Below are 18,271 nucleotides of genomic sequence, written 5' to 3'. Positions count from 1 at the left end.
ATAAAGGGGGTTTGGACAGGAGGCCACTTAGGATTCTGTAAAAGTCTGAGGCAGCAGGAGTGGTGAGGGGAAGATGTAGAGGTGGATGCTCCCCGTCTGTGAAGTGAAGGACCGCGTGCTGATTCTGCTGTTCACCACTTCCAAACCAAAGGGATACTGTAGTGAAACCAGCCAGGGAAACCTGAGCTGTCTGGGTAGATGACGAGAAGAAATGCAAAGACAGTAGATCCACAAGATACTGCAACATTTTAGGATAAAATAGATCCAACGGTCCAGTGTGGCAAAGGATCAGGTTTCCCAACAGAATCAATCCCAGAAAAAAAAAAAAACGATTTTAATTAAAATTCTGGATTTAGGTAGAGTGGATATCAAATCCTCATTTGGCCTGTTTAATCAAGCATGGATTGCAGTGGCTTAAGAAAGTAGGGATTTGGCCACAGATTCTAGTGACACTCAGAAAAAGGCTTTAACTCTACTTTTCCAGTTCAGTAGAACAACTTTAAAACCCGGTTTTTCTGTGGAGGATCATCATCACCCTGAGAGTCCAATGTAGTCAATGTTGTTCTACTAATGGGTCTGCTTTGCCACCCAGTGAAGCCCCAAAGAGTGAAATGCTCTCCGTGGATCAAACACTCCCCGTTTTAGCAGCATTATTAGTCTCCTAAAAAGGGTAATGAAACTAATGGAGCCTTTAAAGAGAAAATGAGAGAGCGGGGAGGGACGGGTAGTGGGGAACATGAGACACTTGCTATGTGCCAGGTGCTACCCCGGTGTTTTTTCATGGTGTAAGACCATTTAAGTGTCATAAGAGTCCTAAGAGGTAGGTCTGATTATTTTTGTGATTGTGTTTCACAGAGAAATCAACTGAGGCTGCAGATCCCATGGTAAATTGTGTAGGCAGGATTCACACTGAGATTTCTTTGCCTCAAAAGTTCCTCTTCTAGTAGCTCACGGTACTATCCCATAGATCTTTTGTTTCTTCCCAAGCTTGCTTAGCTTTCTCTGCATGTCAGAGAACCCTAGATTCTTGAAATCTCCCCTGCCTCATGAAGGATAGATTCACTGGATCAATATTTTTGTTATGTTGTTGCTTCTACCCCCTGTGACCTCTTGAGTTCTGGAGCAATAACTGATTAATTGCTCTGTGTATAATATACTCAGGCACTGAAATACTACCACTTCAGCCCAGACGTGGGAGGCAACCTGACCCTGAGTTTAAGTTGACTAAGGGCCATTCAACCTAATTGAACTAAGCAGGACTGGCCGGGTTCCCTTCATGCTGACATTAGCTTTTATTTAATTTATGGGTAAAACATACCTGGACAAATGTGATTACATTTCACATTGGGAATAAACGGATACCTAGCCAGATTCCCACTGTTTCAGGCCAGAATAAAGTCTTACATCATTTTCTAACAGCTGGAATCTGTCCTCCAAATAGCAAAGCATACCTTGGCCTCTAGAAACCCTGAAGCTCAGCCAGTTTCTAAAGATCTTCCAATAGAAAGCAGGGAGACGGTTCCTAAGGGTGACTCCGAAAGCAGAATTTGGGGTTGATTCTAATCCTAGGGGTGAGCTGTGGCAGGCAGATATTGTGGATCATGTTTAGACCCTGTGACCTTCAGCCTTCATCTTTGAGAGCATGATCTTTCGAGCCTAATGTGAAAGGAAAACTCCAAACTTCATTTTGCAGAGCTACGGTACCAGAGTATTAAACAGCGTTATTGCGTTCTACCTAACAGATAACTACCTCAAACTTTTTCTAGATCATTTCTAATAAAAATAAGTCTTTAAAGTGCATAGCAGACTATTTGCTCTGGGTAGGTGGAAACAGGCATCTGTTAAGAGTGCAGAACGGCTCTCATGCCAGTGCCAAGAGATCTCATGCCAGGGGATCTGACCGCAGCTTTTCTCCTTCCCTCAAATAGACCAGCCTAATGCTGTGGATGAAGAGCGACTGATGTTATTGGAGGAGGAGCTTTTCCGTGCCAAGACCCGGATCAACAGCCAGCTGAGGCCCTTGATGTCAGAGCTGGAGGAGAGGGCGCGTCGACAGAAGGGCCACCTCCATTTGCTGGAGACAAGCATAGATGGAATTCTGGCTGACGTGAAGAACCTGGAAAACATTAGGGACAACCTGCCTCCAGGCTGCTATAATACCCAGGCTCTCGAGCAACAGTGAGACACCTCCGAGACTTCTCAACTGGGATTCCTGGGATACAGATCTGAGGGCTCAGGAGCTTCCTTGTGTGGGTGGGGTGGGATGGGGATATTGGAACATGTTTAATGGGTGTGCGCAGGTCAATTAAATCGGACCCCATCCCTGAGACTGTGGCCAAGCAGACATTTTGTGGCACCAGGATGTACTATTTGCTTCCTGTGCAATGAGGTAAATAACGCTGGGTTTGAGACTGATCAAGGCTCTCAGCACCCAAGAGTAGACTGGTTGGAAGGAAAAACTGCACAGGCAGATGTTTGCCTCAGAAGAGTCATAAACTGAGTCCTGGAATCCGGACAAGTGCCACTGGATTATAGTTATCTTGTCCTGCAAGTAATGCAACTAAAGGAAAAATTTTTGACTTGGCCCACGCATCAAATCCTTCCTAATGTGAGAGCAGAGAGTGAGATCCTATCACACTGTGACCAGGGAAGTACTGTTGCTTTGTGCTGTCCGCGTAAGCTTCTTGTTGACCAGAGTTCTTCCCACTTACCGCCCAGCACCTGAGCAGGACTCAACGTTCAGGCTGGAAGAAGTGAGCAGTGATGGATTGAGGACCTGCAAGGCTGGCCTGTTTGGAGCAATGGTGCCTGCTGGTGACCTGCCACCCTCATACCCTGGGCCTGGGAGTGATACTCTTTCTCTTAATGATGCCATGGCATCTTAGAGACTATGTTTTTATTAAAGCATCTCCTACCAACAAAGCAAACATTGGGAAGGTATTTACTTTTGGATCTCAAAGTGAGAGAAAAATGTCATTTGGGCATTGAAAGAGGTGAAATTATCTCGAAGTTTTATTAGTCCTAGTTCAATCCTACTTTTTAAACACTAGAAATTATATGCCTCTATGTGTTTTATATCCTTTCTCTCTAACAGAGAATATCCCTACTTATTCTTGAGCTGGGTAGAATCCATCCTTCCATCCATCCTTCCAACGTATATTTATTGAGTCCCTACTGTGTGCAAGTGTGGGTGATTCAGTTCTGACATAGCCTCTGCCCCACAGAGCTGAACGTCTAGTGAGGAAGACAAGTGTCTTAACTTTGTAAGTTTAAACTTACGAACCTTGCTCATCACAAGTGGTATTTATTGCTGTCACCCCTTTGTTTTGCAACCTCCTACTCAACAGAACATGTGTTGCAAGACATTCCCACGGGGGCACTTGAGTTTGAACGAAACTGGAATGGCTCTGGGTTGTCCACACTGCTGCACATTCCAGCCGTCCCTCCACCCCTTTCCACAGCTGATGGCAGTGGACTGTTGAGTCATAACACCGGTGGGAACTGCCCAAGAATCCAGAAGCTTCCATCCCAACCCAGGAGACCTTCACGCTGCCTCGCTTCCATATTTCCTTGTTTGTTTGTGGACTGTTTTAAAATAAAGAATTATCATTAGATGCTTGAGGTCAGTTTCTAATTTTATTAAACTCTAAGCCTGAGATTGAAAGAACCAAAACAATGGAAATGAAAATACCACCGACATGTCTCTGGGTCCTAGAGTTATCATCTTTAAGTCCTATTTCCAAGTATCTTATTTGGCCCTTTGCAAGCACAAGAGCATGATGAAGCTTATGGATGCTCTATCCTAAGCATGGAGGTTTATTTCTAGAGCAATGCATCTGGGTTGAGGGTGTCACTGATGTTCTTGCCATCTTTCATCCACTCTAAAATAAAAGGAACATTGTAGTTAGTGGTACACAGCTCATGTTCTTAATAAATTAAAATCCGACAAATTAAGATGTTAATTTGGCCATCTACCCACGTGAGTGAGGGAAGGATTCTGCTTCTGTTCACATTGACCCCCAAATTCTGATAAATCTGATCACTTTGCTCTGACTTTATAATCCTGACGTGGCCTGCTCAACCGTACATCCTACAAATTTCTTGTAACTAACTAAATCCCAGAAAATGTGTCTATATTAATTAGGGTAGATTAACTGCTCTGCCACAAAGAGCTAAAGAAATGCAATAGCTTAAACAGAATACACTATTTTTTTCTTTGTCCCGTGATAGACCAGGTAGGGAGCAGGCTGGCAGAGTGGGACTCCATATGGTCATTTCAGAGGAAATACCATGTGACTTCTGAGGTTGCCTTTGCATTGGGGAGGGGCAGAGTTGTTACCATTCTAGCTGGGCGGAAGAGAAAGAACACGGAGGAAAGGGGCACGTGGGAGGTTCTGTGGGCCAGGCATTTCTCAGGGTAATTCTACATGATGAAGGGGAGAGTACATTATTGATGGACTATCTGTCTCTGCCAAGTACCTAAGTTAGACTCCACATTCTAGGGATCCTGGTGAAGAATCCCCTTAGTTAATAGCCAGGGTGCAGGCCACCAGGAGAAGATTCCTGGATGCAATGAATTGTTCAGGAAGTCAAAAGAAGGTCTTTCCTGACAAATGGGACATGATCCCCTAGGAGAGACTGGGGAATGGACAAGTGACTCTTGGGACTCCCTCATCTCTGAGGACCTGACAAATGGACCCTAAGAAGAAGAAGAGGATGTAGCTTACAGGCAGCTTATCCAGGACCTGGCCACTGGTTGCCAGTCTTGGCCTGACCCTACCAAGTTAAGGGATTTCTTATCAGTATATAACCTGTAGCGAAACATTTCTCATATTTCTCCTCAGACAGCTTTCTGATTGACTGTGCTATTAGTAGCCATGGCTCAAAGTAGAGGAGAGGGGGTTAGAAATGAAACCGCCCATAGATTACAACTTGTTAGTGTATGTGTTTCTGATCTTATCCCAGGAAGTGGTTTCTTTCCAGCACTCGTGGGGAGGCTAGACAAAATGGTAAGAAGATGCTTAGCTCAGTTCAGTGTTTGAAACAAGTCTCAAGGGCCAGGAACATGTTTATCATATCCTAGTGTTTTGCATGGTCATAGGAATGTTATGGGTTCTTGCCGCACATGGAAAACAACGAATAGACTTTTCCTCTGCCTTCTTTGTAGCGTTGGCCACACAGAACTTCTTAGGAGATCCAAAGATCTGAAGCATACTTATGGACCGTAAGGAAAGAAATACATATGTATATGTGTGTTAATTCATACTTAGTGTAAACATTTTAAAATTAGTATAAGTTAGCAAATTAAACCAATATTTACACTCAATTTTAAACATGCTGTCATCATTACGCATTCTTAGGACAGGGAAAAAAAGCAGTGTTTATACAAAGTAGCAAATATAAACTCAAGTAATCAATTTACAAGGCATATCAAGTATCACTAAGATGTGCCACAAAACCCACATAGATCCACACAAAGCCAGCTAATCCCAATTTAAGAGGGGAAAAAGGAACCCTAAGAACCAAAGTGATTAAAAAAATTTTTTTGACAAACAAGTTCCTGACTCTGAAGTGAGCTGGCCTAAGAGGGGACAGCCATTTCCCCTCTAAATCACCACTGATGATTGGCCAGTGCCAATCACCATTTAGACCAAAACCAATACAGGATGTACAACTAAAGATGAAATAAGAATGAATAATTTCAACAGGGTTGAGCAATTAACAAATTATTCACTTTTATTTGCTTACATTGCCAAATTATAATAATTTCTGTCTTAGTTAAGATCTTTCAGGCCAAATTCATTTTAAATTTTCATAACATATTTTTAATTCATAAAGTACTGATTTCATTTAAGAACCAAATTTAAACAATCCTAGACCATGTGGGCTAATCAGGATCTAAGATTTCATTTTATTTTTTTAAACTGAGAAAACTTGGGCATGATTTACAAGTCTGCTAATTATTCTTCCTGTTATTATCCTTGGGTGTGGTTTTATATACTACTTCTCCTCCTCCTCCTCCCTTTTCTTTTTATCTTTTTTTGGTATTAGAGATGACTCAAGGGTGCTCTATCACTGAGCTCCATCCCCAGCCCTTTTTATTTTTAAAGCATCAGAACCTCTTCCTCTTCCTCCTCCTTCTTCTTAAGTTGTAGATGGACACACTGCCTTTATTTAATTTATTGATCTTTTTATGTGCTGCTGAGGATCTAACCCAGGGCTTCACCTGTGCTAGGCAAGCGCTCTACCACTGAGCCATAACCCCAGCCCCCCCGCCCCAGTCCTTTTTATTTTGAAACAGAGTTTCAAACTTGCAATCCTCAAACTTGCAATCCTCCTGTCCCAGACTCCTGAGTCATGGGGATTACAGGCATTTGTGCCATGTGTAATATCAACTGAACCAGGCAGGAAATATCTTATTATAATTATTGTCTCCCATCAAATAAGATTATAAAGAAAAAGTGATTACTTCTCAGAGCAACACACAGGGGAAGGTTCTAGACCAAGACACAAGACTCTAGCAGTAGCATTGTCTTATTTATTAACATAATTGAAACATTTTGCTGATAAAACTCTTGTCCATGACTATTCTAGCAACAAAATTTTACTCAAAATATTTCACTGTGGAAATGGTATTGCAACTTGAATGTAATTTTTATTGATGATTTGATTTCCATAAAGCAAAATTTACCCTTAAAATGGCAGATAGATGACCAAAAAGTGATTCCAAAAAAAAAGCTGCCTCCTCCCCATACCAATCCTCAAGACCACGAGGATCATGCTGAGCTCTGGGCCTGCGACTAGATCGAAAGTGGTGGGAAAGAGCTGTACCTCACTCCTTATCAACTGGAGCAGACGAAACGGACACTCCAAACTCACGCGACAAAGAAACCACAGGAAGAGTTAGTTTACAGGGCAGCTACGGGAAAGTGCAGACTGGGTGAATTTGGCAGATGCATCATCACCACCGCGATGCTATTTCTAAGGTGTCCTAATTTTATGAACTACAAAATCAGTCCCTGTTTCCATCCTTCCCATCTCACCTTGTTCCCATCTTCTCCTGCCATAACCTTGGGAGAGATCCTGAGCTTTTCATACTTGACGGTTGTGTTTCTGCATTACTCTTTTGATAAATAAAACATACACGATAACATGCTTTTCTCTCTTAGTCCCCTAAAAATGTGTCTGTGTATCCGTCTGGGGAAGAGCAGATTTGGGTTGTAGTACAAATTTCTCCCTGTCATTCTCTGCCTTTTGCTGTCATTTGATTATTGAGTCTTACTTTCTACTCGTTCCACCGGCAAGTTCTTTGATTCTGTCTGAGAAGCTGGAGCTTTTAGAGCACACTGGGGAAGCGGGCCAATCTGAGACAGGAAGATCAGTGTCTCTAGAAGCTCCATCTCTGGTTGCAGGCACTTCAGAAAGAGACTTTCCTCCTGGTCTGATGTACATTCAAGGAAAACCAAAGCCAGTAGCCCAGAGGCTGCCTGGGGCTGGGGAGTATGAGACTAAGGAGACTGCTAGCAGCACAGAGCCCCCAAGGGCCCATTCCTTGAGGAGAGAGTCATTGAAACAAATGGTCTCCCTCTTGCCTGTTCTGACATCAGCCACTTTCAGAAACATGTGAGTGACGCAGATTATTGATAGCAGGAAATGAGGCTCCAGATCCCTCTAGATACGATTAATCCAGCCTTTGACTTTCTCACTATCTCTGAGCCATGCCATAGTACCTTGGGTTGGTCTTTATAGGAAGGACCACTCCTAGAAGGAAAGTCGGGGGTTTAGCAGTTATCCTGTCGATGCCTGGGGTGTCACTTGAAACTCCATCTTTCTGGTGGTGGCTGTGACTGGGTTGCAGTCACAGTGTCCTGTCCTGGCCTCAGAAAGGTTCTCTGATCTTCCCCCAGCAAAGGAAGAACAGAGCAGAGTAGGGAATGGACAATTCTACCTGAAAGGGGATTCACTTTGCTTTCATTAAAGGAAAGCGATTTTTAACACAACCCCTGCGCCATACCAAGATGTAACCTGCTCCATCTGCTTCCTAGAAATCTACTTCTCCTGTACCTGTTCTTTTCCTTGGTGCATCTCACTCTCCCTCCCATTCCCACATGTCCTCCTGCCCCCACACGGAGGGTACAGAGTCAGCCTGGTTCCTTCTTTTGAGTTGTCGACTTGATGGGGTTTGACCAGAGTCCAGCAGAATAACAGAGTGGACCAAAGGAACAAAAGGAATCCTGTCTTTCTCAGGTCTGCTCGTGTGCGTCCTCGTAAACTGTCCATAAACTTCAGGTCCTTGAAAACGCCATGCTACCCCAGGACACTCAGCTCCATGTTTTCGTCTGTGTCAGGAGTCGACGTCCTCTCATCAGGCTCTGCACTTGTCGTGTGACCTTGGACTAGGCACCAATCCCATAGATCTCTGCGTCCTCATCTTATAGAGGAAAGTGTTGGAGCACATGAGTTCTGTTGTTTTTTCAGTTTCTCATTCCATGGTTCCTAACCCAAGAGACATGAACAATATTTCCCTTTCTTCCTTTGAAGGTTATTTCCATAATTCAAGAGCAATACACCTCCTCTGGGTGCCACTCTGTCACATTCCTCTGTGGAATCCATTTCCTTTTCTTGGAGGCAACTGAAGGGTACTGTAGACATGAAACATGTCCCTAGACTCAGGTCCCACCTGGGGCGTAACTCAGAATAGATTTGGATCAAAGTATACAATACTTGGGGACCCTTCCTCAAAGACAACGAGAAACCCAGAGCTAGAGACTGGATGAGAGACACAAAGCATGAGTGTGATTTCCTTTGAGTTCTTTAAGCAGGCATGAGTGAGGTGTTGAACAGAGTCTGTCAAAATTGTTTCCAGGGGCAGAGAGGAAGGCGGGAAATTAGGGAGAAAAGGGGGAAATAGCTTAGTGGCTCCTGATCGCTCCATGATCTCTCTTCTGAGAACCTGTTCCTGTGTCAGGCAGATTTCCTCAGGTGGCACCTGCAGCTGTGGGGCTCTGCAGGAGAGAAGACCAGGCCCAGACATAAAGCCAAGGTACTGCTTCTCAGGAAGGAATGAGCCTCAGGTCTGGTGGCCTCAGCTGAAGTAGGTGAAAATCACTGAATTCCCTCAGGGTAACAGAGTGCTTTCCCCTAGGACATCCTGGACTTACATTACGAAAGAGTTCCCAGCCAAATGGGTAATAAATAATTCCAATTAGCAAAGATCTCTACAGTTGAAGGAATTCCTAGCATTCTTTTTTTTTTTTTTTTTAAGAAATGACTGGATTATCAGGATTTGGCCTTGCCTGTGTGATTCTTCTCAGATGCAGGAACATGTCTAAGCATGGTCTCCGAGGGCTTAGGTGGTTCTGAAGGTTCTTTGGAAATGCCTGGGCTGGCAGAGAACCCACATAGTGCCATCGGCCACAGCTCACATAAGTCAATGTACAGATGCCATTGGGAAGTGAGAAGACCATCAGGAAAATGGTCTGAAAATAAGGAATAGACTTAAGTTCTGAAAATCCCCACTATTCCCAGCCTTGGCTCCCAGGTTTTAGAACCTGAAAGTCTCACTCTAGACCAAAGGCTGCTGCTGCTGCTGCTGCTAGTGTGTGTGTGTGTGTGTGTGTGTGTGTTTTGGAGAAGCGGAGGTGGCTCAGTCTTCTCTACTGGATGTGGCCCTCCGTGCACTCACTGAGTGCTGAGGCTGGCTATAGTGTCCTATCAAAAGGGAAGTAATACCGCGGGATTGTATCAAGACTACAAACATAAAGAACCTTAGACACTGATTTCATCCAAGTTCTACAAGAAGTCAACGAAGAAAAATAAATCAATAAAAAGAAAGAAAATGAGCCCTTTGTGGTAAAGGGCATGCTGGGAAGGAGAGAGCCAGAGCCGCCTCCCCAGAGCATGCTGGGAGGATGGGCACCAGAGCCGCCTCTCTAGAGCATGCTGGGAGACAGACGCCAGTACATCTCCAAGGACTGCACTTCCCCCAACTCCCACCCTTTCCCCTCACCCACCCCCAACCCAGAGACTAGAGGAAAGTTAGTCCAAAGATGGTGGACTTGGGAATGCCATGGTTCTTTGCAGGTCCCCCACACTGTGGGGGGTTAAGTCAGCGAGTGCGGAGAACAGTCAAAATGAAAATGCAGAGAAACAGAGAGGCAGGAGAGAAACCAGGGGACTGACAGAGACTGGTGGGGCCAGTGTGTCGTAGAGGACGAGGGGAGGGTGGAGCAGAGAGCTGTGCGGCTGCTAGCCAGAGGCGTTGATGTACAGCTGGCTCTTGAGAATGTAGTCGATGACTGGCTGGGACAGGTAATCCACAACATGGCCGTCCCCATGCTGCAGGGCCAGCCTGCATGAGAAGAGATAGCAATCAGATGACATTCATACCTGGATTACGTCGGGAACACCGGCCTGGCCTGTCTCTCAGGAAAAAGGTTGATAGTCCAACACCACATCCCCAGGCTTCCCTTGGGTCCACATTGGGAAGAGCCCTCTTGTCTTTGGCAAATCCTCCCCCACTGTGATGACATCTTCTTGTGATACTGGGGTTGGACCCCAGGGCCTGGTGCTCTACCACTGAGCTATGACTCCAGCCATTTTAATATTTTGAGACAGGGTCCTGTGATCCTCCTGCCTCAATCTCCCAAGTAGCTGGGGTTACAGGCATGCGCCAATGTACCCAGCTCCTTCTCTTCTTGACCCTCTCTGTGAGCTCATCTATATCCAGAATTTCAATGAACACACATATGCTCGATTGACATCTCCAGACCTCTCTAGGCTACGTCTCGCCCTCTCACTGGATGTTTCTACTTAGGGTTCATGGCAGACACTGTTAACTGGCCCCTATTATTTATTATTTCCTTCTTTGTTGTCAATAGAGGCCCCTGAATTGCATCTGGACATTTGGCTGCCAAGGGATAAGGCTGTTTCCTAGCCTCCCTCCATCTCGGAGCCCGTGGGATGCAAAGGCAGTTGTATGTGCTGCTCTGAGTCAACTTCTTGCCTTGGGCCTCACCTTGCTCTTGCCCAGTGGCTGAGAAAAGTCATCATGGCAGCTGCGGACCAGACCTGGAAGCTCCATGTGAAGAGACCAGAGACCCAATCCCTTTGGATTTCCAGAAGAGGAAACTAAACATCTACCTTATTTAGAACTCTGAATATTGGTTTTATGGCAGCTTCATCTATATCGTTATCAATATCTTGTTTCTTGGGCACCTCAAACCAAGAATCCTCCTCTCCTCTCAAACTAGCTAAGACTACCTAATGTACTACGCCCTCTTATAAAAGTAAATGGCTGGGGGCAGATGAGATCCAAAAGAGGGCTGAATGCTGAGGCAGCAAGTGTCCACATGAATTGAAGGGTTTCATTTGACTGAGGAAAGTTGTACGGACACTTGGAAGCCAATTTGACCAAAGTCTGTCTGACCACGTGTCACACGTACCTGCTCTTGGTTGAACTGACAACAGACATGGGATGGTTGATGTCATCCTTCACCACCATGATGTTGTTCTGGGGATAGAGCAGAAACAGCAGGTTGCCAGCCCCCTCCATTCCCCCCTGGGGAAGGGCCACATCACAGAGATATACCAGCAGGGAGGGAGAGGACTCACTTTATATTTGCGGAGTATTGAGGAGTGATTCATGATTCGATCTGTGTCAGCTGCATCCCGAGGCACCACCACAATCCCAAAGTCCCCAACTATGACCTCCATCTGAGAAAGAGAAAGACAACACTTTGGTGAAAACCATGTCCCCAACCCCTGACCAAGTGACTTCTATTCTTCCAAGCAAAACTTCAAACTTTAATCCCCAACTTGCCGCCTCAGCCCCACCAGTCAGCAACTTTTAAGTGACAACCAGTATAGTGTTAGCAGAATGAGTGGGAACATTGCCTGGCACCCAGAAGATCCTTAATAAATACTTGCGTGTCCAGACAAGACCTCTGCAATTCCTGAGGTTCCTGTTGAGTTCATAATGGTGCAGAAAAACATGAATGACATATACTTCTCACCCAGTAGACACCCTATGTCCAGCAAGGAGCTGTCAGTCCTCAGCTGGGCTCATGAGAGGGACTAGAGCACTCCCCTCGCCTACCCATTTGAAAGCTGCTGTGGGACCCAGGGCAGCCCAAGCAGAGGGGGTATTGGAATGAATGTATCACTGTGTGCACACATACAGACAGGATGGTCATGACTATTACTGGGGTCACTTCTGAGATCACTGTGGTAGAATCACTTAATAAGAAATAAACCCTTCATTTCATTGAAAAAATAATAATATTTTTACTTTGTCTTTCTGACTATGGATGCAATACAATCTTAGAAGATCCAGGGTGGCGGGAGCAGGGGGGAATGAGATATTTAGGTGGTTACTGTTAACATGTTACTGTATTTCTGCCTAGTGTTTCCCTCTCTACAGGTAGGTGTCTATATCCACAGTGGGATTCTCATGCAAAAGGAGTCATTTTATCTGTATTTTTTCATGTATTATTATATTGTGAGCATTTCCTCACATGAATAAAAATTATTTGAAAACAAGTGTTAACAATCTATATATTTCATTGTCTGCTGCAGCAAGACACTCCATGGTATATGAAACCAGCCCTAAATTGTGGGAAGTATACAGTTACTTCTGATTCTTTTTTGCAATTGTACATAACACTTTGATGAAGATCGTTATACATAAATCTTTTATCACATCTCTGATTATTTCCTTAGGATAAGGAATAAGATAATTGCATAAAAGGAAATGAACTGGACCTATTTCAAGGTCTTGAAACATATTACCAAGAGGCTTCCTGGAAATTGGTGCCAATTTTTATTTTCAAAGAGCCTGGACATGATGGCATTTGACAGACTTGGATCAGCGTATTACTGTTTAGATCTTGCCAATTATGGATCCCAGATGGTGGAGGGGATGAGGACACGAGTTGCTTCTAGGCAGTGTAGCTTATTGAGCAAGATCTGCTCTGACGGGAAGAGACCCAGATTTCCCCCCATAATTCTTCAAACCACAAAACCAGACATTCTGGAACATCATAACCCATTCTCCTCTACTAGAAGATCTTCCTACCCACTGATTTCCATTTGTAGGACTGATTTATGGGATGGTGTGTGTGTGCCCATATCCTTGGGTTTTTTCCATCCACTTTTGGTGGCTTTCCCCATTGCTCACAACTGGACCTAGAATTGCAACTGGAACTTTGATGTTGCTGAAATAAGGCTTTGAGTACCCGAGGAGGGAAGCTGTGGAGAGAAGTTACAAGTGAGGTGTGGAATATCAGAGCCCTGCCACCTCTGCCAGTTGGAAGATACAGAGCATCCTACCACACACTGCATCTGTTGGAGGTATTCAGATTGGGTAAATTGGCATCAGATCTTTTGTCCTATAGGCCAGGAATGTTAGAGAGACCCAGGGCAGGGAGTTGGAGGGGGCTTCAGCTTCTCTTGCCATTGCTTTTAGAATACTGCACTGGGATTCACTATGCAGTAACTGATTCTCAAACTTGACTGCACATTAGAGACATCTGAGGAACTTTAAAAAATCCCCATGCACAGCTCACACCCAAGAGAATAAACTAGAATCTCTCAGAATTGGACCCAGGGTCAGTATTTTTTAGAAATCTCCAGGTGACTGCAGTGTACAACCAGATTTGAGAGTCCGTGGTTTACTTACTAAATTAAAACTCTGGAAAAACTGGCATGACAAAGAGACAGAAAAGAGAGAAGAGGGAGGGGAGAGAGGGGAGGAGAGAAGAGAGGGCATCCATCCAAAGGACATACCTGGAGGTTCCTAAACTGCCCGCTTAGGTAGATGAAGGGATGTAGGTTGCATGATGTAGGATCTGCCTTCCTATTGATTCTGAGAGCTGCATAGATGTTTGATAAACGGTACATGTGATAACGGGGCTATTTAAAGTGAGCATTTCAGTTTAAAGCTCAAAGATAACAGCTCAGGATGGCATTGAGTCCTCATGGGGGAACTTGCCCTGTATGTGACACCCACCCAGCTACTTCTCTCCACTCAGGACCTAATGACCTGACACTCAATGAATAATTGTGCCAGGATGCTCTGTGGGTGGCAAGCAGATGGAGACCTAGCTGCCTGAGATGTTTCTCGTTTCTAGAAACAGGTGGCAGACTTGCCCCTAGGAGTCACAGATGGGTGAGGGAGACAGGGTTCATGAAAAAAGACCCCTAGGTTTTAGCAGCTTCTCTGCAGGGCTGCAAGCCTGCTCCTTTGGCCAGACAGTGGGGCATGGGCTTCATTTTCATGCTGGAGGAACAGGGGCACTAGGTGCTGGGGTGGGTGAAAGGCACCCTCATTGACGCCCACCTCTCTCGGGGGTTCAGAGATCTGTTCCACCCCCACCTCTGTCTTCACCAGGCCTCCAGACACCACTGCCCTCTCCTGAGCATCCTCCTCCCCTTCCTGGCAGCTCCTTTTTGGCCTCCCTGTGTTGATTCCTCCTCCTCCCTCTGACCTTGAATCACTGGACTCCACCAGACCTCAGTCCTTGGCCCTCTTTCTTTTTCTATCAACACTCACACCCTTAATGATTTCATTCCATTTCAAAGCTTTAGAGACACACTAAAGGCTCTCAAATTAATATTTCCAGCGTAGACTTCTTTCCTGAACTTTAGACTCATGTGACAGCTGCTGTCTTCGCAACATGCCACTTGGCTGGGGTATCTCAAACTTCATACGCCCATGAGCCTGTGGACCTGCTAACACAAGTAAATAGACAGCTCTCCCCAAGGAAATGCTTTTCCTAGAGACCTTTTTCATTTCTTATAATTGCTCAGAGCAAAGACCTTGGCATTTTCCTTATTTCCTCTCTTTCTCCCACATCCTACATTCAGTCCCTAATATAATCCAATTAACTCTATCTTAAAACAAAATATAAGACTGCTCATTCCTCACTTTTACTCTGGCTCAAGTCTCCTCTGGTAGCTGAATAACGACTCCCAAAGAGACCCAGGTCCTAATCTCTGGAACCTATGACCATATATAGCAAAAGAGATTCTGCAGATGTGATTTAACCAAGAATCTTGAGATTATCCTGGGTCATATGGGCAGTCCCTAAGGGCAATAAATAATAAGTATCCTTGTAAGAGGGAGGGAGAGAGAAATGTGACACAGGAGAAGATAATGTGAACATGGGGCAGAGAGAGTTTTGAAGATGCTACACCATTGAAGATGGAGGAAGGGGCCCCAGTTAAGGAATGCAACAAATAAAGCTCTGGGAAAGTCAAACGGATTGTCCTTAGAGCCTCTGGAGGGAGCGCAGTCCCACCAATACTTAAGTTTGGCTCTTTGAAACCTATTTCACACTTCCGGCTTCTGAACTAGAAGATGATAACTAGGCATTGCTTTAAACTATCAAGTTTTCAGTAACAGCACCTTAATGCATCTCTACTGCCTCTCACTTGAATTGTTCTGGTCTTCCCATTATTCTCTTGCCTTTTACAGTCTATTTCCAACATCCAGACTGATAACATTAAAATATAAGTCAAATTCTACTCCTTCTTGGCTCAAAGCCCTTCACTTAAATACCACCTTTTGGGCAAATGGCCACACTATTTAGACTTGCACCCCTTGTGCACCCATCCCATAGGTCTAAATTCTCATGAGAGTTTCATTTTCACATTTTTGAGTCTCTGAGCAGCACCACAGTGGTTGGCCAGAACAAATGCCTTAGAGGAGGCAGCAAAAGTGAAGCCAAGAAGAAAGTGCTGGATCCATTTTCTAAGAAAGATTGGTATGATGGCACCTGCTATGTCCGATCTAAGAAACATTGGAAAAACACTAGTCATAAGGATTCAAGGAACCAAAACAGCATCGGATGGCCTCATGGGTTCTGTGTTTGAAGTGAGCCTTATTGATCTGCAGAATGATGATGATGCATGTAGAAAATTCAAGCTAATTATTGAGAGTGTTTATAGCAAAAGCTGCCTAACTCATTTTCATTAGCATGAATCTTACTGAGGACAAAATGTGCCCCATGGTCAAAAAGTGGCAGACTATAATTGAAGCTAACATTGATGTCAAAACTATGAAGGTTATTTGCTTCATCAGCTCTATGTTGTTATATTACTTAAAAATATAGCCTGGGCTAAGGATGTAGCTCAGTGGTAGAGCATTTATTTAGCATGCATGAGGCCCTGGGTTCTGTCCCCAGGACTGACAAAAGAAAAAAGAAAAATCAGCCAACAATCATGTGCAGAAAACCTCTTATACTTTGGCCTGGGCTACATGTTCAGAAGATCCTGGAGATGATGGGATTCATGACCAGAGGAGTACAGACAAATGCCTAAGAAGGGATCAATAAAAAGAATCCAGAAAACATTGGAAAGACTAAGAAAAGGCTTGCCAATCTCTTATCGTCCTCAACATCTTCTTCATGATGTCTTTGTTAGAAAAGTACAAATGCTAACGAAGCCCCGTTTGAAGTAGAAAACTCAAGGAGCTTCATGGTGAAGGTAGTAGTTCTGGAAAAATTCCTGGAGATGAGACAGCAGCTGAGGTTGAACAAGCCAATGGACATGAGCCAGCAGCCCAAGCATCTGTTTGAAATTCAGAATTTTGATACCGACAAAAAGTCTTATTTGTGAAAAAATAAAATGAACAACAAAACAGACTCTCCAGACCTTACCCCAGGGATTTTGAAATCCATCCCTAATCCTTCAGCTGCACACCTGCCTGTGGGGATTGTGACTGTACATCACACAACCGGTGACCTAACTGCTGTTACTACTAACACTCTGTCTTGATTTGGGGATAAGGTAAAAATGAGCGACCTGTAAGGACAAGTACCTCAGCATCTCTGGGAATTCCAGCAAAAGAATCCCCTGACCCCTGAAGAATGGTTAGGGCAGGAGTCCCAGGGTGTGTAGGTCCCTGGAACTGAGCTCTTGCCCCAGCACCTCCTGCAGACCTGGAGAGTTCTCTGTGGGTCTTGCCCTTGGGGTTGGGGAGGTGAAGGGAGTAGTCAGTGCAGCAAAGCCCTCCAGGCTGGCAAACCCCATTCCTGGCCCTTGTGCCCTCAAACTGCCTGACCTGGGTGGGCAGGCTCAGGGCATGGTCTTCTCTCTGTGCTGCACACAATGGCCCTCTCAGTTTAGCCCTGGCCTGCGTCAGCCTCAGAGGTGGGGGGCTGTGCCATTCATCCTGCTTGGACTTCCTGCTCAGGCACAGCTTTGATCATATCTTTTCATTTTCTGGTCAAAGGCTTCCCAGGGGAGATAGGGATGGCAGGGAGGAGAGGAAGTGGGAGGGGCAGACCCTGCTTCTCCAAATGTGGGGAATCTGAAGGAAGGATATGAGACATGTTGAGGCAGGAAGCAACTTGGCCTTGGGAGAGAGGACACTCGGCCCAGGCAGCAAATCTTTAGGAGGAATGTGGGGTTCCCATTGTGTCTCCAAGAGGCGGGATTCCAAGGCCTGCCCTGCTGAGCTTCAGGGATGCTTTGGGTGGGTAGATTCCCTGTAGTCTTAGCCAGGCACCTTCCTGGACACTAGGGGTGCAAGGATGGGCAAGGTAGAAACGACTTCCTCTCTAGGCTAGATCACTATCTAGTGGGTGACATTAAATAAAAGGTCATTTTCAGTTGTATCCACTGTGATGAAGGATGGGGCAAGTTACCTACCACTGGGTGACTAATATCTTGTAGTGGCTAATGGATTATAGGTAACTGGCAAAAGTCTGGGCCACAGGCGGCACAGGTGACAAATTATCCTGTGGGCTGAGCTCCTCCAATGGAGTCGTCTCCGGTTCCCCGTCATTTTTTTCATTCAGCAAATCTATACTGAGTATGTGGTAAATTTGTATTGGTGAACTGGGCACTGTTCTGGTGTTGGTGAACAACACAGGCATTCACTCGTGGACCTTACCTTTGAGGGGGAAGCAATAATAAACAGATATATTAAAAAAGGAAAGCATTTGGTAGATATTAGTACAATGTTGATATAGAATAAAATGGCCTTTTTTTTGGTAAGGGGGGATTGAACTATGGGGCACTTGACCACTGAGCCCCATCCCCAGCCCTATTTTGTATTTTATTTCTAGAGACAAGGTCTCACTGAGTTGCTTAGCACCTCGTTTTTGCTGAGGCTGGCTTTGATCCTCCTGCCTCAGCTTCCTGAGCCACTGGGATTACAGGCGTGGGCCTTTAAATTGCAACCTAAATGAGAAAGGACTGGGCCACGGGGCTATCTGGGGAAGAGTATTCCCAGTGAGGCCACCATTCTGTAAAAGCCCTGGGATGA

At 45.0% G+C, this 18,271-nt stretch overlaps 2 protein-coding genes and 1 pseudogene across 2 annotated transcripts in view; 2 read left to right on the top strand and 1 right to left on the bottom strand.

The window, feature by feature from the left end:
* Window positions 1-2,224, top strand: part of Lamc2 (laminin subunit gamma 2) — a 57,328-nt gene extending 55,104 nt beyond the window's left edge. Inside the window, exon 23 of the mRNA XM_027935017.2 lies at window positions 1,929-2,224. Coding sequence (XP_027790818.2) covers window positions 1,929-2,182 — 254 coding nt within the window. The 3' untranslated portion in view covers window positions 2,183-2,224. The remainder of the gene's footprint in view (window positions 1-1,928) is intronic.
* An 8,024-nt stretch (window positions 2,225-10,248) lies between these two features.
* Nmnat2 (nicotinamide nucleotide adenylyltransferase 2) overlaps window positions 10,249-18,271 on the bottom strand; it is a 138,219-nt gene continuing 130,196 nt past the window's right edge. The window contains exons 9-11 of the mRNA XM_027935025.2: window positions 11,614-11,715; window positions 11,445-11,512; window positions 10,249-10,351 (exon numbers count right to left, since the gene is read on the bottom strand). Coding sequence (XP_027790826.1) covers window positions 10,249-10,351; window positions 11,445-11,512; window positions 11,614-11,715 — 273 coding nt within the window. The remainder of the gene's footprint in view (window positions 10,352-11,444; window positions 11,513-11,613; window positions 11,716-18,271) is intronic.
* On the top strand, window positions 13,880-16,759 carry LOC114092304 (small ribosomal subunit protein eS1 pseudogene; annotated as a pseudogene).

Source organism: Marmota flaviventris, chromosome 12 (assembly GCF_047511675.1).
Source record: "Marmota flaviventris isolate mMarFla1 chromosome 12, mMarFla1.hap1, whole genome shotgun sequence".
NCBI classification, from domain to species: domain Eukaryota; kingdom Metazoa; phylum Chordata; class Mammalia; order Rodentia; family Sciuridae; genus Marmota; species Marmota flaviventris.
Note: the sequence above shows the minus strand (reverse complement) of the source record. Positions and strands in the feature narration are given on the sequence as shown.